The 19,827-nt window shown below is 36.6% G+C and overlaps 11 protein-coding genes across 11 annotated transcripts, besides 1 other annotated feature; 3 read left to right on the forward strand and 8 right to left on the reverse strand.

The window, feature by feature from the left end:
* Positions 1 to 186: 186 nt before the first annotated feature.
* ORC5 (origin recognition complex subunit 5) lies at positions 187 to 1,626 on the forward strand (the record flags this gene model as incomplete). The annotated part of the gene is made up of 1 exon (NM_001183099.1): positions 187 to 1,626. One exon carries the CDS (start codon positions 187 to 189, stop codon positions 1,624 to 1,626), a length of 1,440 nt encoding a protein of 479 aa, NP_014138.1.
* Positions 1,627 to 1,945: 319 nt separating this feature from the next.
* Positions 1,946 to 2,434, reverse strand: LTO1 (ribosome biosynthesis protein LTO1; the record flags this gene model as incomplete). The annotated part of the gene is made up of 1 exon (NM_001183098.2): positions 1,946 to 2,434. The coding sequence occupies one exon, from the start codon at positions 2,432 to 2,434 to the stop codon at positions 1,946 to 1,948; it is 489 nt and encodes a 162-aa protein (NP_014139.2).
* A 296-nt stretch (positions 2,435 to 2,730) lies between these two features.
* On the reverse strand, positions 2,731 to 2,952 carry ATX1 (copper metallochaperone ATX1; the record flags this gene model as incomplete). Its single annotated transcript, NM_001183097.1, has 1 exon — positions 2,731 to 2,952. The coding sequence occupies one exon, from the start codon at positions 2,950 to 2,952 to the stop codon at positions 2,731 to 2,733; it is 222 nt and encodes a 73-aa protein (NP_014140.1).
* Positions 2,953 to 3,195: 243 nt separating this feature from the next.
* Positions 3,196 to 5,460, reverse strand: DSL1 (Dsl1p; the record flags this gene model as incomplete). Its single annotated transcript, NM_001183096.1, has 1 exon — positions 3,196 to 5,460. One exon carries the CDS (start codon positions 5,458 to 5,460, stop codon positions 3,196 to 3,198), a length of 2,265 nt encoding a protein of 754 aa, NP_014141.1.
* A 257-nt stretch (positions 5,461 to 5,717) lies between these two features.
* Positions 5,718 to 9,407, reverse strand: SIP3 (Sip3p; the record flags this gene model as incomplete). The annotated part of the gene is made up of 1 exon (NM_001183095.1): positions 5,718 to 9,407. One exon carries the CDS (start codon positions 9,405 to 9,407, stop codon positions 5,718 to 5,720), a length of 3,690 nt encoding a protein of 1,229 aa, NP_014142.1.
* A 302-nt stretch (positions 9,408 to 9,709) lies between these two features.
* FOL1 (trifunctional dihydropteroate synthetase/dihydrohydroxymethylpterin pyrophosphokinase/dihydroneopterin aldolase FOL1) lies at positions 9,710 to 12,184 on the forward strand (the record flags this gene model as incomplete). Its single annotated transcript, NM_001183094.1, has 1 exon — positions 9,710 to 12,184. The coding sequence occupies one exon, from the start codon at positions 9,710 to 9,712 to the stop codon at positions 12,182 to 12,184; it is 2,475 nt and encodes an 824-aa protein (NP_014143.2).
* A 231-nt stretch (positions 12,185 to 12,415) lies between these two features.
* On the reverse strand, positions 12,416 to 12,877 carry GIS2 (mRNA-binding translational activator GIS2; the record flags this gene model as incomplete). Its single annotated transcript, NM_001183093.1, has 1 exon — positions 12,416 to 12,877. The coding sequence occupies one exon, from the start codon at positions 12,875 to 12,877 to the stop codon at positions 12,416 to 12,418; it is 462 nt and encodes a 153-aa protein (NP_014144.1).
* Positions 12,878 to 13,129: 252 nt separating this feature from the next.
* Positions 13,130 to 14,335, reverse strand: RTC4 (Rtc4p; the record flags this gene model as incomplete). The annotated part of the gene is made up of 1 exon (NM_001183092.1): positions 13,130 to 14,335. The coding sequence occupies one exon, from the start codon at positions 14,333 to 14,335 to the stop codon at positions 13,130 to 13,132; it is 1,206 nt and encodes a 401-aa protein (NP_014145.1).
* A 426-nt stretch (positions 14,336 to 14,761) lies between these two features.
* Positions 14,762 to 14,840: an origin of replication (ARS1411; ARS activated in late S phase).
* A 264-nt stretch (positions 14,841 to 15,104) lies between these two features.
* On the forward strand, positions 15,105 to 16,373 carry TEX1 (Tex1p; the record flags this gene model as incomplete). Its single annotated transcript, NM_001183091.1, has 1 exon — positions 15,105 to 16,373. One exon carries the CDS (start codon positions 15,105 to 15,107, stop codon positions 16,371 to 16,373), a length of 1,269 nt encoding a protein of 422 aa, NP_014146.1.
* A 154-nt stretch (positions 16,374 to 16,527) lies between these two features.
* MRPL17 (mitochondrial 54S ribosomal protein YmL17/YmL30) lies at positions 16,528 to 17,373 on the reverse strand (the record flags this gene model as incomplete). Its single annotated transcript, NM_001183090.1, has 1 exon — positions 16,528 to 17,373. One exon carries the CDS (start codon positions 17,371 to 17,373, stop codon positions 16,528 to 16,530), a length of 846 nt encoding a protein of 281 aa, NP_014147.1.
* Positions 17,374 to 17,674: 301 nt separating this feature from the next.
* NRD1 (Nrd1 complex RNA-binding subunit) lies at positions 17,675 to 19,402 on the reverse strand (the record flags this gene model as incomplete). The annotated part of the gene is made up of 1 exon (NM_001183089.1): positions 17,675 to 19,402. The coding sequence occupies one exon, from the start codon at positions 19,400 to 19,402 to the stop codon at positions 17,675 to 17,677; it is 1,728 nt and encodes a 575-aa protein (NP_014148.1).
* Positions 19,403 to 19,827: the final 425 nt, after the last annotated feature.

Consider the following 19,827-nt stretch of genomic DNA (forward strand, 5'->3'; position numbering starts at 1 on the left):
CTTTACCATGAAAAAAAAAAAAAAAAAAAAAAAAAGGTAAGGAAAAAGAGTATTTTCAATTCGTTTCTGAACATATAAATATAAATAACCGAAAAATTAGCCCTTGAACATAATTAACACTCTTCTTTGATATTTAAATCACAAGTACTTTTCTTTTATTTTCTTCTTAATACTTTTGGAAATAAAATGAATGTGACCACTCCGGAAGTTGCTTTTAGGGAATATCAAACCAACTGTCTCGCATCGTATATTTCTGCTGATCCAGACATAACTCCTTCAAATTTAATCTTGCAAGGTTATAGTGGAACAGGAAAAACCTACACTTTGAAGAAGTATTTTAATGCGAATCCAAATTTGCATGCAGTATGGCTGGAACCTGTTGAGTTGGTTTCTTGGAAGCCCTTACTGCAGGCGATAGCACGTACTGTACAATATAAATTGAAAACCCTATATCCAAACATTCCCACCACAGATTACGATCCTTTACAGGTTGAAGAGCCATTTCTTTTGGTAAAGACGTTGCACAATATTTTTGTCCAATATGAATCTTTGCAAGAAAAGACTTGCTTGTTCTTGATATTGGATGGTTTCGATAGTTTACAAGATTTAGACGCCGCACTGTTTAACAAATATATCAAACTAAATGAATTACTTCCAAAAGATTCTAAAATTAATATAAAATTCATTTACACGATGTTAGAGACATCATTTTTGCAAAGATATTCTACACATTGCATTCCAACTGTTATGTTTCCGAGGTATAATGTGGACGAAGTTTCTACTATATTAGTGATGTCTAGATGTGGCGAACTCATGGAAGATTCTTGTCTACGTAAGCGTATCATTGAAGAGCAGATAACGGACTGTACAGACGATCAATTTCAAAATGTAGCTGCGAACTTCATTCACTTAATTGTGCAGGCTTTTCATTCTTATACTGGAAACGACATATTCGCATTGAATGACTTGATAGACTTCAAATGGCCCAAGTATGTATCTCGCATTACTAAGGAAAACATATTTGAACCACTGGCTCTTTACAAAAGTGCCATCAAACTATTTTTAAGCACAGATGATAATTTAAGTGAAAATGGACAAGGTGAAAGCGCGATAACCACAAATCGTGATGACCTTGAGAACAGTCAAACTTACGACTTATCAATAATTTCGAAGTATCTGCTCATAGCCTCATATATTTGTTCATATCTGGAACCTAGATACGATGCGAGTATTTTCTCTAGGAAAACACGTATCATACAAGGTAGAGCTGCTTATGGACGAAGAAAGAAGAAAGAAGTTAACCCTAGATATTTACAGCCTTCTTTATTTGCTATTGAAAGACTTTTGGCTATTTTCCAAGCTATATTCCCTATTCAAGGTAAGGCGGAGAGTGGTTCCCTATCTGCACTTCGTGAGGAATCCTTAATGAAAGCGAATATCGAGGTTTTTCAAAATTTATCCGAATTGCATACATTGAAATTAATAGCTACAACCATGAACAAGAATATCGACTATTTGAGTCCTAAAGTCAGGTGGAAAGTAAACGTTCCCTGGGAAATTATTAAAGAAATATCAGAATCTGTTCATTTCAATATCAGCGATTACTTCAGCGATATTCACGAATGATTATCTCCCTGGAAGGTATCCAGAGGGCAGGATACGTTCGAAACAACAACTACGTTATATAAATATTTATACATAGTGGGATAGAATGAACAATTATCAAGTAAACCTTGTATTTTTTGTTCCCACGCTCTACGCTCTGTTTCTTGGATATGGTAATCAAAGATTAATACGTATAACCGTTATTAATTCAGTCCACTAGAAACTATTAAAAGCGCCCTACTGTATGGAAAAACAATGAATGAGGAGACTGAACGGCGCAAAATTGTTAGTTTAGTTGCTCTTTTTGGCGGCCGGCGATAATGTTCTTCACTTGGTATTCTTACCAGGATTGAGCCTGATTTTGTTTTGTCTTATTCTTTGCGATGTCTTCATTTTCTACAAAACCTCTAATTTCTCCGGCAATGGCCCTTGAAACGTCTTCAAAGACTTCAAATGTCACGGTGGGGGTTCTTTTATCTTTAACTAATCGATGAAGAGTTATTAGAATGGTTCTAAACTTATTTTTCAATTTTATTAACACCCTCTCAAATTCCATCACACTTTCATCATCGTTATTCATTTTCAAACCTTTCATTAAAGTACGAATGGTATGTATATTCTTTTCTAGTGTTGGACTATGCAATCCATACGATTCTATAACATCACACAAACCTTCCATTTGTCCCAGGAGCGTAAATCTTTGGAATCCCACTTGTAAACCATACTGTTTACCTTCTAGAAAGCTCTGCTTTATATTCTCATTCTGGCCCTCCAGAAAACCTTCTTGGTAATACTGTTCTTCTAGGTTTAGTAAATTATCAAAATCCATTTTTATTTGTCCAGTGATCTTTACTTTCCATTTACTCTTCAAATATGATAAGTGATTTGATTTAAACAAGTTTTTTTTCATTTTTCTTATAAAACGATTTCTCACCATGATTGAGATTTTTATATTAGTAAGATTATACTGAAAAGGCAAATGGCTACATAGCCAACAAAGAATAAAACAATAAAACAATAAAAAAAGACTTTTTTCTTCGTAAGCATCCTATTGAGAATATTAATCATTTACTTAAGTAGCTACAATACAAAATAGAGTAAAAAACTATTTCTCTTCACTTTCATTCACAATTGTTTGCCAGATCTAACTTCCTTTCCGGTTTTCTTAATCTTTTCTAAAATAAAATCGTAAGGAAGTGTAGTATATACATCTACTAATTGCTTTTCAAGGGATATATCTATTTTGGAAACGTCTGGTTCTAATTTCGTCAAAACTTTATTGACTGCACCAGAACATCCCGAGCAGGTCATGACGACATTGAATTGATAATGTTTTATCTCTGCCATCTTTTGCGCTAGTTCTCTCTTGTGTCGTTGGAAATCTCATCCTGCAATGTTTTAAGATGATTCAAGTCATTTAAGAAGCTCAAAAATGCACTACAAGATGTGCCAACTTTGCACCCCCAAAAAAAACTACCGCATCACGTGAAATTTATTAGAAAACTGAAAAAAAGACAACTTACGCATACGTAATACAAGATGTACATCTATTGCAATGATCATGTAACCTATCCTACGATTAATTATTTTTTAATCATCTAGAGCAGTGCCTCTAATTTCGTAAATATCATCAATGGCATTCCTTCGCAGGGGAGTGTCGGCAAACAATAACTCTATCCATTGGATTAGTTCGTCTGTCGCAAAAAGATAAAAATCCCCATTGTAAAACATCTCCATAATCTCCTTTAAATGTAATGGTAGAAACTTGCCCATAGTGGCGAATTTTTCTCTCATCTTTTTGTAACTTGGTTCCTTCGCTAATAATTGTATATCGGTGTTGTTCACTAATAAAGATACGAGCTCACCCAAATTTTCGGAATTGACCTCAGAGATAATCTGCCATTTTAATATTTCCTTTGTCACGCAATCGTTATATAAAAAGTTTAAGAAAGACAACAAGTAACGGGAACCTTCTTCACCTCTTATTTTCTGCAGTGGACGAACAATTTCCTTCAAGATATAAGGTAGCAGTTTCTCAATGGTGGCGTCCCACGATGGATTTCTCTCGTTCTCACGAAATTCGGTCAATTGATGCCTGATTAGTTGACAGACAATACGATATTTCATGTTCAGTTTAGTTTCCAGCAGGTTCCTTGTTAATTCTTTTATTCTATACAGCTTTTCATCTCGTTCTATTAGATATCTCATATCCACATATAATTGGCACCAATTGTGAGAAAAATTAGCTGTGCACATGGCCATATACGATGTCTGCAAAAGGTTGTATTTGTACGCAAAGTATTGCTCATCAACATGGCTATCTGCAAAGCTACTCTTGAAATTCTGTGAAATTGCCAAGAACAATTTTGGTAACTGTGTAACTTCAATGTGGTCTTTATCAAGTGATCCTACATCATGAGCTTTTAAATGTTCCTTTCCATTTTCTAGGGAAGCATCATCTATATTTTCGTCAATTGCCCAGGCTTCATCCCAGGCATTTTCTTCTTCTTCTGGTTCTTTTTCCTTCTCTTGATTTGTTTTTTCTTCCTCGTCGTCAATATTTACATCAATTTCATCACCCCATGCATCGGCATCATCATCCTCTACTTCCCAATTCCAATCATCATCTTTGGATACGGCATTATGGAGTTCTTTTTCGTTCTGTACATCTGAATCATTTTTTCCAATTTTTTCGCTCATCGTATTAGTATTGCTAGTAGTGAGCTCAACTACTTCCAAATTTTGCCAGCTCTTTTTTGGATCTTCAAATATACTTCTTATCTCACTAATATGCGATTCAAGAACTTTATCTAGTAATAAATTGTAGTATAATTGTTTGTTCATTAACAAATCCTGAATCTCTTTACCGGAATGTGTCCAATTGGTAACTTCTGATTTGGCAACTAGTCTAGTTAGTTTGTTATTTATGACAGAAACTAGATTTTTTAGCGGTGAATCAAGTGATTCTAAAATTATCGATGCATTATTTTTCACAAATTTGGTAAACTCCGTATTGAACAAGGGACCTAGCTCATAACTTAAGGTCTTTCTGTCTCTAAAGGCTAATCCGTCTAACATGAAATCGCATACTGCTTCAAAACTTGTTAATACAGTAGACACACAATGTTGGCCATGCGAAGAGGATTTAGAAAAGACAAGTATGTTTTTTTCGTTTTCATATGAGATTTCTTTACCAGATATAAAAATAGAATTTTTGATCATGCTTACAATCCTGGAAAGGTTCATATACTCCTTCATGATTGTATTCAATTTTGCTCTTACCTGCTCTTGAGAGTCGGCACTGGTCATATCTAAAATGAACCAAGCTTGATTGTCCAAACTACCCTTAGGAAAATACTGTTGGGCCACAAAATCCATAAATGTATCATACTCAATATGAACCTTGTCTTTACCCCATTCCACTGTGGGCGTAAATTGGATGCTATTCTCGGTAATCTTCCAAAATCCATTAGTAAGAATTTTATACAACGTGCTGACAAGTTCTAAATGCAGTGTGTCGACGTAGGTAGAAATGGACTGCTGGAAATTAAAGCTTTGCTTAAGATAAGCAGCATTATTACGCATCTTTTTTCGCAATGACTGCAACGAATAGTAGCAGTTTTCTAGTTCTAGTATGTTCAAATTAGTTTTAACTTCTTTTATGAGATTTAAAAACGTCTTCAAATTATCTAGGATGTTCAGTTCGTTGGCTAGAATTGCCTCGCGTTGTAGTAGGTCACTAGAATCAAGTTCTAACTCACTGCCATTGGACCTTTTGCTGTCATTTTTTAATATTAAAGGATCCTTCAGTAACTCGCGTATTATTTCACCTTTGTTAGGAAAAAGAGACTCCATATCCAATCGAGAGACTTCGTGATTTGTAAAAGTTATGCGAATCAAACCACTTTTTTACTGACAAATTTAACGTAATCCTTTAAGACTATGAACCATGTTATGAAACATCTCTTAGTTCAACATGTCGCCTAATTGTATATCGCTATTGACGAAAGAGAAGTATCTTTCATGAGGTCAATAATAACGTTCAATGGTTAATGAGCACTATAATCATAAACAAATAATGACTTTGATAATTATATAATAGTTATATTCGCTCAAGTTATTGGTGGTCTTAACTTCTCGAGTTCTTCGTTACAAATAGAACAGTAATTTTGCAATTGAGTGTCATTAAACCAAAGATCAGTCATCTCTATAGACACCATCGAGCATTTATTTACTTCTTCCAGCAAGAATTTTTCGTAGTCGTCATGCACTAATTGTTTCTCCATGTCTTGGAGTATTCTAAGTTCAATTAGCAATTCATTTCTCCTCATAGCCAACTGTTTTCTCGTTTCGCTATACTGATAGTCCTTATTGAAATTGTCCTCGCTGAACTTCTCAAAAATGGGGTTATTTGACGGCACTGACAGTTGACTACTTAGCAAGTCCGAATCACTTATGTAAATGGCTCTTTGCATTGTGAACTTATCTGATCCAAGACGGTCGTGGAACAGTTTTTCAGCTCTCTTTATTGACCAGTAGGGCACTGATGCTTTTTCTGATAAAAGTATGTTTATCATAATAGATGCTAATAATCCGACCACCATCATTCGATTAATCCGTGAGAACTTTTCAGCACATAATAATAGAATACCGATAAGTATTCTGAAGAATACAAACGTCAAATTCGTTACTCTGTAAACCATTAGTTTGATAAACACTAGGAAAAGGATAGTACAAGAATACCTGATGTCATATTGCATACTTTCACTCTCTTTGGAGTTGCCATTTTTTTCAGTAGCAGGTTCTTCACTTTTGTTGCTGAGAACACCTAATATACCACATAGTTTGATAGCTTTGATAACTTTTCCGTGTTTGCCAATCTTTTCCAAGTAGTACCGTAACACCCTTCTTATCAGTAGGAATTCACTATGAGCAAATTTCAAGGCCCATGTTTGGCATATTATTTCAGCCAAAGATAGCTTTTCTATTGTTTTGCCAGTTCTACTATCAATATATTCTAGTTTGTATAGGACATGAAGCGATGAACTGCTCGCCGTCATATTCAACTTTATTTCAAGATGGTTATCTACATCATATGACTCAGTTATGACAAATTTAATTGAAAGCTTCAATAAATGACAAAATGGCACTTTAACGAAAAAAGGATCTAAATCGACTTCATAATATTTGTTATCAACAATTTTGACTATCCTCTGTGTAGCAAAAATCATTTTAGATTCCTTATCTCTATGATATTTACCAGTATTTAAAAAATTACCGGTCATATCCAATCGAAATGGTATCTTTCGAACTAATTGTGATTTCCCGTTGATGTCTTTGTTTTTATACCAAAAACGTTTCCCGTGTTCTTCCCCATCTTTTCTTGCTAAAAACAGGCATTTTGGAAAAGCATTCGATTTATCTCCAAATAGTATGTGGGCTAGTCCTTTACTAGATATTTCATATTCATGATTGTAAGTAATCGAGTACTCTGTCTGAAGTTTTTTGAGTCTGTTTAATAAAGTAGATGCATCATCGGACATCTCCCAAAATGTCACACGTGATTTGATGATTTTGGATACGCTGGTGGCCTTACGATCAAAGGAGTTTTCTTGTTCTATCTTATATAATTCTTCTTGTTTTTTTTCTTGAGATTCTTTTTCCATCTGTTCAAACTTTACTAAAATCTCTTCGTTACTATTTGGGTTTTTTATAGCCTTGTTTTCTAACAGATATTGCAACTTAGATGCAATAAGCTTATAGTCAGAAAATAAAACGATTGCTTTCATTTGTAGACCGCTGGCATCGTAAAGTTTTAAGGTCTTCTTTGATGATCTGTCGGCTTCTACAGAAACGATTTCAGACAAGCTGATCTTTGTAAGACAGATAAATTCCATAGAATTCATGTAGCAATAAATGTAGTCTTTTGTGCAAAAGCAGGTAGCTGAGAACTTCTGCTTTTTGTTAGGACACCACAATGCTTCAAACTTGAAAAGTAAAAGCTCTTCCGGTAGCTTCTCCAACCTTTGGTCCGGAGAAAATACTAATGACTTGAACTGTAGATCAAGCACTTTCAACTCATTAGAATAATATTGAGGATATATAGTGGAGTTTCTTATTGGAAGCCTTTTGCCATCGATCGTTAATAAAGAGGAGGGTTTCTTTCCCTTTCCTGGCAATATAGTATATTCACTCCAATCGGTCGTGCCCCATATATTCGCAAGAACAGCATTAGGGAACCAGCTACCTTTTGTGAGGAAATTAGACAGAATAGCCAGTTGTGTCATTTTTGTAGATATTGGTGTTGTTGGCATTTGGAACTGAAACACCTTCTCCTCTCCTAAAGTCAAAATATCATATTCAGAGATTGAGCAGTTCAGCGTTTCATACAAGGACTCGGTTTCTTTGTCAAATGTTGTGATTAATTGATCTATGGAGGTGGTTGTACTAGAGGCAAATTCAAAAAACTTGGGAGAAAATCTTTTAAACGCCAGCTCATATTCAAGACTATCATGTTGTATACTCATGACATACTTTTTTGTCGCTTCAAAAGCTATTAACCATGATTTCAAATCTAGATAATTTGAAGTTTGAAAGACCAACGTGATATCCTTTGACATGTTATCATGTGCCTCTGTTACTTTATTACCAAATATTTTTACTTCAAAACAAAATTTTCGATCTTCCTCTGGGTCATAGCGCACATTAGTAAGGAAGACACCAAACTTATCAGTTTCCTCCACGTAGGTCTTCGATGGCGACAAAAGGAACATACCAAAAACTGCATTTTTCAGAAAGCACCATCTTCTCACCCATATTTCCCTGGTAGGCTTTCCAACCTGTGTTTTCATATAAAGCCACCCAGACTTTTCGGGCGATTTTGGAGGCACTTGCGTATCCTTTGATAGCAGCTTCGAGGAATGTATTGATCTTATATTGTAATCACTTGTGTCACTTGACGGCGTAATTCGTTTCAAGGTATACCTATATGCTTGCTTTTTTGCATTACTGATATCAGAATCCAATACTTTCGATCCTTCGATGGAATTTTCTACCCATATTGCGTAATTGTCTAAATACTCATTAATGCAAGGAGATAAATCTATTTTCCTTCCAGAATCTTTCGTTATAAAAATGCTTCTTGACTTTAATACTTTCATTGACTCTAGTATGAATTTATCTAAGCTTAATTTTACTGCTGATATGGCACTTATGAGGTCTAGGGAGGCCTTAAGGTAGTTTTTTTGCACTTCAAATAATTGTAAGGCATCACTTTTGATAGAAGATGGCTCTAAACTGGTTTTTGAAATTCTTATAGCCTGGTAGGATGCCAGCATACTGTCATATTTACCTTGGTAAAAATCGAAATTTTTTCTCACGTTTCTGTAGGGTTCAATTGCAGTAGTCATAAGTTCTAATAGCGCGGTTGAGTGGCTAGAGTCATCACCCTTTACAATTTGCAGTAATTTCATAGAAAAGTCATAATAGTCCTTGTTAAAACTATCAATCAGCCTGGGAGTAAACGATTGGTTACTGACAAAACCGTTGCTCAGCAAGGCTGGAGGAGGTAACAATTGGGATAGGAGAGTTTCCTTTGCTCTTCGAAAATCTTCAAATGACACCTTATATTTCTGATCGAAAAAGTCGACAGTCTTCTCTATCCAATCCTCTAATGCATCCACCCTTGTTTGGAAGAAATTTACGGATGCACGAAAGGAAGGAGAGTCAATTGATGCTTCTTTGAATGCAACCGATATTAGCCTTAACTGCCTCTTTTTGGGATCCCTCCCGTGAACGGACATATTTCAAGTAATGATATATCTCTGCAATATGTCAATTGATCAACAGGTCTACTCATGCAGCTATGTTTTAGTTACACCTAGTAGTTTAAAATTTCACGTGTACTTTCCCTGTTTTGAACGCATTAGCAATAGCGCTGGTGTCGTTGCGCAAATTCATAATAAAAGGAAAATTTGAAAAACTTATGATAAATTGCAAGGTCATCGAAAACAGAAGAACAAGGTTTTTTCCTTTAGTAAATGCAAAATTAGTAAAAGTGATAGCGTCTTCTTTGATTAACAAGTTTCAATCTTTGCCTTTGGCTATGTCAAAGCTATTTTCTACTGTCAATTCTGCAAGACATAGTGTACCACTAGGCGGCATGAGAGATTATGTGCACATTAAGAAACTAGAGATGAATACAGTTCTTGGGCCTGATTCCTGGAATCAATTAATGCCTCAGAAATGTCTACTAAGCTTAGATATGGGTACAGATTTTAGTAAATCTGCGGCTACGGATGATTTGAAATATTCTCTAAATTATGCAGTTATTTCTCGTGATTTGACGAATTTCGTCAGCAAAAAAAAGAATTGGGGTTCTGTTTCTAATTTGGCTAAATCTGTGTCTCAATTTGTTATGGACAAATATTCTGGTGTCGAGTGTCTGAATTTAGAAGTGCAGGCGGATACAACGCATATTAGAAGTGACCACATATCTTGTATTATTCAACAAGAAAGAGGGAATCCAGAATCACAGGAATTTGACGTTGTTAGGATATCTGAGTTAAAAATGTTGACTTTGATTGGTGTTTTCACCTTTGAGAGACTTAAGAAACAGTATGTAACTTTGGATATAAAGTTGCCTTGGCCAAAGAAAGCCGAATTGCCACCGCCAGTGCAAAGCATAATTGATAACGTTGTCAAGTTTGTGGAGGAATCAAATTTCAAGACTGTGGAAGCTCTTGTAGAATCTGTGTCAGCTGTTATTGCCCATAACGAGTATTTTCAAAAGTTTCCAGATTCGCCTTTGGTGGTGAAGGTTTTGAAATTAAACGCAATCACAGCCACAGAAGGTGTTGGTGTAAGCTGTATTAGAGAGCCCAGGGAGATTGCGATGGTAAATATTCCATATCTTTCCTCCATACATGAATCGTCTGATATTAAGTTCCAATTGTCTTCATCACAAAACACTCCTATTGAGGGTAAAAATACATGGAAAAGAGCGTTTTTAGCGTTTGGTTCAAACATTGGGGACCGTTTCAAACACATTCAAATGGCGTTGCAATTATTATCAAGGGAAAAAACGGTTAAATTACGGAATATTTCGTCTATTTTTGAAAGTGAACCAATGTATTTCAAAGATCAAACCCCTTTCATGAATGGGTGTGTTGAGGTGGAGACATTACTGACCCCAAGCGAATTATTAAAATTGTGTAAAAAAATTGAATATGAAGAGTTGCAAAGAGTCAAGCATTTTGATAATGGTCCGAGAACAATAGATCTGGATATTGTTATGTTTTTGAATAGCGCCGGAGAAGATATTATAGTAAATGAACCGGATTTGAATATACCGCATCCTAGAATGCTGGAGAGGACTTTCGTTCTTGAGCCGTTATGTGAATTAATATCCCCCGTTCACCTTCATCCTGTGACAGCGGAACCCATTGTAGACCATTTAAAACAGTTATACGACAAACAGCATGATGAAGATACCTTATGGAAATTAGTTCCATTGCCTTATCGTAGTGGTGTGGAGCCTAGATTTTTGAAATTCAAGACCGCTACAAAACTTGACGAATTTACTGGAGAAACAAACAGAATTACTGTTTCACCTACATATATCATGGCTATCTTCAACGCTACACCAGATTCATTTTCCGATGGAGGTGAGCATTTTGCGGACATTGAAAGTCAATTGAATGATATCATTAAATTGTGTAAAGACGCATTATATTTGCATGAGAGCGTCATCATCGACGTTGGAGGGTGTTCTACCAGGCCTAACTCTATTCAGGCGTCTGAGGAAGAAGAAATACGCAGGTCTATCCCATTAATTAAGGCCATTAGAGAAAGCACTGAGTTACCGCAAGATAAAGTCATACTATCCATTGATACTTATCGTTCCAATGTCGCTAAAGAAGCGATTAAAGTTGGAGTGGATATTATTAATGATATTTCGGGAGGTTTATTTGACAGCAACATGTTTGCCGTAATTGCAGAGAACCCAGAAATTTGTTATATTTTATCACACACACGTGGTGATATTTCAACGATGAATAGGCTGGCGCATTACGAAAATTTTGCATTGGGTGATTCTATTCAGCAAGAATTTGTTCATAATACCGACATTCAGCAGCTAGACGACTTGAAAGACAAAACAGTGTTAATCAGGAATGTTGGTCAAGAAATTGGCGAAAGGTATATCAAAGCGATTGATAATGGAGTAAAGCGCTGGCAAATTCTAATCGACCCTGGACTTGGTTTTGCTAAGACCTGGAAGCAAAACTTACAAATTATTAGACATATCCCCATTTTAAAGAACTACTCATTCACCATGAACTCAAACAATTCGCAAGTGTATGTTAACCTCAGAAATATGCCCGTTTTATTGGGTCCATCGCGCAAAAAATTCATTGGACATATCACAAAAGATGTGGATGCGAAGCAAAGAGACTTTGCTACTGGAGCGGTGGTAGCGTCGTGTATTGGTTTCGGCAGCGACATGGTTAGGGTCCATGACGTTAAAAATTGTTCGAAGAGCATTAAATTAGCAGATGCTATTTATAAAGGTTTGGAATAAAGGTTAGTTATATAGATTAAATATGTAATTCTGTTTTGTAATAATTTTTTTTCCTGTTTCATAATAAAGAATCGTTAAAAATAACCAAGGGAGGAAACAAGTGAAATGAAGTATAGAAAAGATATAGAAAATAAACTTAAATATTCAGTTTACTTGTGCTTCTTTTTTCCCCTCTATGAAATATAGCATGATAAGTGATTGTTCCTTTGTTTTTTTCAGTGGATGTTTCACCTAAGCCTTTGGACAATCCTTGGAAATATGGCCAGTTTCGTTACAGTTGTAACAAAGCCTGTCATTTTGACAGTCCCTGGACATGTGGCCAGCTTGACCACAAGTGTAACATTTCAATCCACTAATTCCGTCCTCTTTCATACAGTCCTTAGCCATATGGTTTGGACCACCACATTTATAACATGAAACTTTGGAGAATCTGCTGGTCTTCTTTGGTTCAGGGCATTCTCTGGAGATGTGGCCGGTTTGGTTACAGTTGAAACAACGTTGCACAGTACATTCACTTCTAACGTGACCGGTTTCACCACAATTGTAACATTGCTTGAATTCAACTGTTCTTGGCATGGTACAATCCGTTTGAACGTGACCGGGTTTGTTACAGTTGTAACATAGTCTTTCAGAATCACAGTCTTCTGCCAAATGGCCAATCTTACCGCAAACGTAACAAGCTTTTTGAGACATCTTTTTCGTATTCTTTTCTTTTTTCCTGATTTCTGAAGGGAAAGCCTTAAAATAATACAATCCTCAAGTGCCCCCAAAGCAGAAAGAGCATTTCTAATCCATCGATGACCTTATTACAACTCTTGCCAAAAGAGAAAAGGAACGAAAAGAAAATTTTTTCAGCATTTCGTCTATCATGACACCACAGCAGTTCTTACTATAAAGCTCAAATCCCTAAGCCATAAAGGCAACAAACGGCAATATACTACCTGTTTAATCGTGCGTATCCAGTCGCCATCTCCTGCTGGAATAGTTATGAACATCGAGTTTCAGTTCCCGCAGACGGTCTTCCTCTATGGCAGCTTCCCATTGCTCAATTGGATCAGAGTCGGCTACTATGATACCGTATTCAACTGTATCCTCGAGTAAGTCATAGGCTAGCATCCTTAATTCGGGATCGTAGTAATATTCCTTCTCGTTTAATTGTTGCTTTGGATGTTTATTCGGTGTCTTCGACGAGCAAGATTTATTCGAGAGATTTAATTGGTAAATACAAAAAGACGTAAGGGTTTCTGGAGCCAAAACGTAGTTACAGAAATCTGTTATCCCCCACCATTTTAAGGTTGCGGGCTGATTGTGCGTGAGTGCCCTTTTATATCTCTTAGCGATTTCTTCGCCAACCCTCAATTGCCTTTTCAGGCCGTAAAATCCAGCAGTAAATTTGTTTAAATTCAACTTTCTAAACTCATCTACGGACAAGTAAGCCTTTTGTGAGTTTTTGAATGCATTTTTTGCTTCAAAATAGTATACAGACGATATCTTTCCCTCCAATATGTCCATTACAATGGGCATGAAGGGTTCTACTTCAGTGAGTAGCTCATCCGAAAACAACATGGGTGGTAGTTTGAACTTGCTCATGTATTCTTCCCTTACTTGAAGTTTTTTGATTATCTGCTCTTTAGAACTCAAACAACTTTGTAACGATAGCTTTTTATCCTCGGGAAATGAAGAGGAGAAGATTTGGTTATCTTCAACTGCCGATAGTTCTGCCTCCAAGAGTAATTTTTTACCGTCTAAAAGATTATTGTTCCTGCATTTGATAGACTCGATATCTTCATTTTTCAAATTCTGTATTAGTGGGATAGAAACGACCTTCTCTTCTTCTTTTTCTTTTCCTCTGAGTGCTGCATTCTTTGCGGCTTGTACTTCTGAATTTGGAAATGACCTCGAAAGTTTATCAAATGTGGCCACAGTGGAAAGCTTTTTTACTTCAATCTCATCTTCTGTGATACTGTCTATTTTGCCGCGCTTTTTTGAGGGGGAAAAGGCATCATGGCCTGATAAGTCGTCACTTTCTCTATCATGTATGTCATGTTTTCCTTGTCTTTTCATTAACAGTAAGTTATCACCACTTCCCTTTTTTGTGGAATAAACACCTTTTCTCCTCACTCGATTAATTCCCAGACCAGGCCCAACCATCTCTGTCTACGCAGGTCAAAAATTTGTGCTAAGGTCTCGAGAGCACATACAGTACCCTTTTAATGTGATCTCATCGCTACATTTTTCAAAGCTTCCCATTTTAGCGACGCCATCTATATATAGGAAAAAAAAAAAGTTTAGGACGCTATTTACCACAACAATTGAGATGCAGCACAAATAGGAGTATCATTGCCTCCCAATTTTCAAGGGAGTTTTCAGAGAATTACTATTCCATACCTATTCAATTACTGGAGTTGTCTTCAGTATCATAAAGGGTTTTGGATTTTCAATCGAATTGCCATTTTTTTCCTGCTTACGTTCGATAGATAGCCAAATGCAGTTTATATATATGTATGTAGACTTGAAGGTATATTAACAGTGCCCATGTTTCTTTGGAAAGTGTCAAATATCGCAAAGCATAACCTTGAAGGTTAACATTATTTTCTAGAAATACACCTTTCCCACTGGATATGATGACGGAAGAAACAAAACGTTAAATTATTGTACCGTTGTATAAAACAGTAACCGAGCATGGACAATTCATTTTTACACCCCAACGACGCCACTAACCATGTATAGGTGTCTTGCCTAACTTATCATTATTCATAGTAGAATTAAGAAAATTAAAAGCCTTGCACCACAGGTTACGTACATAAGATATTATGTTAAATATATATCTCTTCAGTATTTCTACGTACAAAGCTTCACTCATTGAGGTTTGATTGGTGTACAGCTACATACATAAAAAGGATCAAGTGAACTATTCGGCATGTCGACAATTGGAGCTGTTGATATTCTTAATCAAAAGACCATAACTTCTGAAGTGGCTGCCTCAGTGACTTCAAAATATCTACAAAGTACGTTTTCTAAAGGTAATACAAGTCATATCGAAGATAAAAGGTTCATTCATGTCAGTTCGCGTTCTCATTCAAGATTCACCTCGACTCCCATAACTCCAAATGAAATTCTTTCCCTAAAATTTCACGTATCAGGTTCATCGATGGCGTATAGTAGAATGGATGGGTCATTGACCGTTTGGTTTATTAAAGATGCAAGTTTTGACAAATCTGTAGAAGTTTATATTCCAGACTGTTGTGGTTCCGATAAATTGGCTACTGATTTGTCCTGGAACCCTACTTCTTTAAATCAAATAGCTGTCGTGAGCAATTCATCAGAGATATCCTTACTCTTAATCAACGAAAAATCGCTAACGGCATCCAAATTAAGGACCTTGTCATTGGGAAGCAAGACTAAGGTCAACACATGTCTTTATGATCCATTAGGAAACTGGTTATTAGCTGCCACCAAATCTGAGAAAATCTACTTGTTTGATGTGAAAAAGGATCACAGCTCTGTCTGTTCTTTGAACATCAGCGATATAAGCCAAGAGGATAATGACGTTGTGTATTCCTTAGCATGGAGCAATGGTGGAAGTCATATATTTATTGGCTTTAAGAGTGGTTATTTGGCCATTTTAAAAGCAAAACATGGCATATTGGAGGTTTGTACCAAAATTAAAGCACATACTGGTCCTATAACCGAGATCAAAATGGACCCATGGGGAAGAAACTTCATTACTGGGAGTATCGATGGGAATTGCTACGTATGGAATATGAAGTCACTATGTTGTGAATTAATAATTAACGATTTGAACTCTGCGGTAACAACACTAGACGTCTGTCATTTGGGTAAAATACTAGGAATTTGTACAGAAGATGAAATGGTATATTTCTATGATCTTAATAGTGGTAATTTACTCCACTCTAAATCTTTAGCCAATTACAAAACCGATCCCGTTTTGAAGTTTTATCCTGATAAATCATGGTATATCATGTCAGGCAAGAATGACACACTATCAAATCATTTTGTTAAAAACGAAAAAAATCTAATAACTTATTGGAAAGACATGTTCGATAACACGATGATTGAAAAACGTAGGAAAAACAACGGTGGAGGCAACAACCACAATAAAAGGACGAGTAAGAATACTGATAGGATTGGCAAGGATAGGCCGAGTAGATTCAACTCAAAAAAATAAGTTACCTGATGGAAGGAATGCGGTAGAAAATGCACATTCTTTTTCTTTCATTTAATGATATTTACATGTGATTGACGACAACCTAATATATAAATATATATGCACGCATATATTTTGTATATGTAACGTTAAAAACGCATCTGTTTTTGTGATTTCAATTATCCGCTAAAAGAAATTCTGTTTTGTTAAAGTAATCTTTTGGTACATATTCACTGATCTCACCTTTTGTCAGCCAAGCAAAATCCTCGAATGCATCATTTTTCGACGCCACCAAATCAAATTTTCCAGCCAAAATGTGTGACTTCACAATAAACTCAGCAGTCCTATTTCTCTCGTCCTGCAAAACACCTATGGGCGTAGCAGAAACAGACCAAGTGTATATCTGATCACCGCTCAACAATTTCAATTCGTTCTCTGCGTGTACGTGTAACGGCTTAGATTCATCAGAAAGATCGAAGTTAGGGAATTTCCAAGTACCGCTTTTATCCTTAACCAAAAGATATAAGGTCCTGCTCAATTGTCTTTCAAGGCTCTTCATATCATTTGACCTATCTGCTTCCGTTATCCTGTCGTTGGGAATCACGGGCCTATTAACATCGTCTTTGCTTTGCTCTTTTTGATTGTTGCTAAATGCTACTGTACTGTCATCAGAAAGTTTAACTTCTTGCTTAGTACTTCTTTCTCTGCCATGTTTAATGTCCGGTATGCCTCTAGGAAACCAAATGCCATTTTTTTTGGAGATAGGTCCTTTCTGCAGGGATAGAAATTTGTGTTCTGCTACAGTACCCTTTTTGAAATAAAAATATGCCGGAAACGTCCACATTAGTCTCTTTTCTAGTTCTGATTGGTACTCATAGTATTTTTTCTCTAGTTCATTTAATTCTGATTTAATTATAGGGATTCTTGACAGTAGTACTCCGACTTTAATCTTGGGGGGAGCGGAACTGGCAGTTGCAGTTGCAGTAGCAAGCCCTCTTTTCAACATTAAATTTACCTTCATGGTACTGGATAAGCGCTTATGATTACGTAGAATATAAAGTTTATTGATTGTTTAACTGTTTTCTTTCCTTTTTTTTTTTTCATTTTCATTTTCATCTAAACCTTGAAAAAAAACCAGGAATACGGTAAAAAAAGAGAATAAAGAATAGGATAATGCTACATTTGAAACACAGTAGTTATGTGAATACATAAGGATGTCCATTTAACAAAAAAAAAAAAGGAACATAGGAAAAAACAGAAATTATATATAGAGGTAGATTAGTTTTATGTACTATGAGCAAATAAAGGGTGGAGTAAAGATCTTAGCTTTGTTGTTGTTGCTGCTGCTGTTGGTTAAGCATATTCATCAAAGAATTCAATTGAGCAGTGGGGTCAAATTGTTGCTGAGGTACAGGGGGAGCCGCTGCGGCAGGTCCCTGAGAAGGTAATGGTTGGTTGGGGGCATAACCATACGGTTGCTGCATCATAGGTTGCACATATTGCTGTGGTGGAGGAGATGCCAATGGTGCATTGCCGTAGGGTACTGGAGATATCGACGATATGCTACCAGATTTGTTAGGTTTACCAGAACGTGGCCCATTTCTGCCAGAATCAGTAGGCATCTTTTGAGATATTGCCTTGGAAGAAACACCTTCACCAACGATAATATCCGGTTCTTCGAAAACAATACCGGTAACGAGAGGTTGACCAGAAGTGCCACCCCATTGCGCACTTACTGACCATTTTTTATCAGCGTCCGTGAGCCTGTGCATAGGAATAATACTGTAACCGTGTTGATAGTCACAACAATCTCTTGGACCAAAACCAACTCCCCACCTAGTTCTCAATGGCAGGGCTCCATCTTTATTGAAGTTTTGCAAAACATTTTCGGCCTCATGTCTTGAATAAACTTTCACAAAAGCGTGTTTTCTGGAGTTATTCAGAATGACGCTTTGTACTTCAGCAAAAGGTTTTAAAACGTTAGCAAGGTCCCATTCCTTCATGTTTAGTGGTACCCCACCGATGAAAAGAGTACGGCTGTAGACTTTAATATGATCTGGTGGCAATGTAGAGTCGTAACTTACTGGTTTTGGTCTATAATGAGGATTATTGGAAACATTAAGCTCATCGGGGTATAAGTGGTGATTGTTTGTGCCAAATGTCGTATTGGGGGCGCCTATGCTGTATTGGTCCTGGGCCACAGATGGATAGCGGTCCTTCCTGCCTGTCGATGGCTGAGAAAATGGTGCCGGAGGAGATCTTGATCTATTCCTTCTTGAGTTATATCTTTCTCTTTCACGTTCACGTTCACGTCTGCTACCATATTCGGTAATTGTATGGGCTTGGGGAGGTGCGACTGTACCCACGGATGTATGTGAAGGCAAAGTTTTAAAATGTTTCTGCAGAGCCGCTATTACTTGGAAAAGAGCTGCTTGCTGTTTGGCTGGATCTGTGGAAGTCAAATCAGTTGGAAGACTTATGTTCAAGTTTAAAGGAGGACTTTTCTTTAGATTTGACAAGATTTGTTTCGACCTCTGCTTGGGATCCAGTGATAGTTGTTGTGAAGCGGTGTTCGCGGTGTTATTCGATATGTCCATAGCAAAGCATTTTGACCTGATGGCGTTCAAGTAACTCTTTTGAAACAAGCCGGACCTGTCCCAAATGTCTAAAAGCATACGAATTTTTTCCTTGTGGTCTTGATTACTTTTTGCAATAGCATCGGATAGCAGTTCTTGAATTACTTCGCCCAACGTGTTTATGGCATGGGCACAAGTACCGGGTTTGTTGCTGCTGCTGTTTGAATTTGATCTTGTTTCATCCAAGTAAGCTCTACCTATTGAATCGATGATATATAAAGAACCTAATTTATGAGAATCGGGACAAAGTCTTGAGTAGTCTATTATCAAAGATATGATTTTCGATTCAATATCAATGTGATCAAGTGCGTAAGTGGTTAGTTTCTTAATACGAGAACCTGAAATACCAGATTTCAAATCTTTGAATGATTCCAAGGTAGCTACAAAATTTTGAAAATCGTCGTCCTGCTGCATTATGGGATGTTTAGTATGTTTGTTGCTTTCCGGTTCCTTTCCTGTAACTCGTGCTTGGAGAAAAGTACTAGAAAAAATGTGTAATCAGAGAAAACTACAATACAAAAAAATAGACAATAGTATATTTTTCTTTTGCTTGAAATTATAGGTTGTAGCAATGGATACGGTAACGTAACTAATTGTAAGAAGAGCCTTGATTGGTGAGTTAGTTGTGTACAATACGATAATACGATGCGATACGATACGAAAACGATACAATAAGGTTGCCGAGTACTGACTTTTGATATGTTAAAAGCATGAAACTCGTAAAGGGAAGGAGCGGGGAGTCATGCTAACGAGGAATGGAACATGGAGGAAGGACGAAACACTTGCCCTTTTATACTTTTTCTTTTTCACCTCCTCCGCTCCGACCGGTGGCAAAAAAA

This window comes from Saccharomyces cerevisiae, chromosome XIV (assembly GCF_000146045.2).
Source record: "Saccharomyces cerevisiae S288C chromosome XIV, complete sequence".
Taxonomy (NCBI): Eukaryota; Fungi; Ascomycota; class Saccharomycetes; order Saccharomycetales; family Saccharomycetaceae; genus Saccharomyces; species Saccharomyces cerevisiae.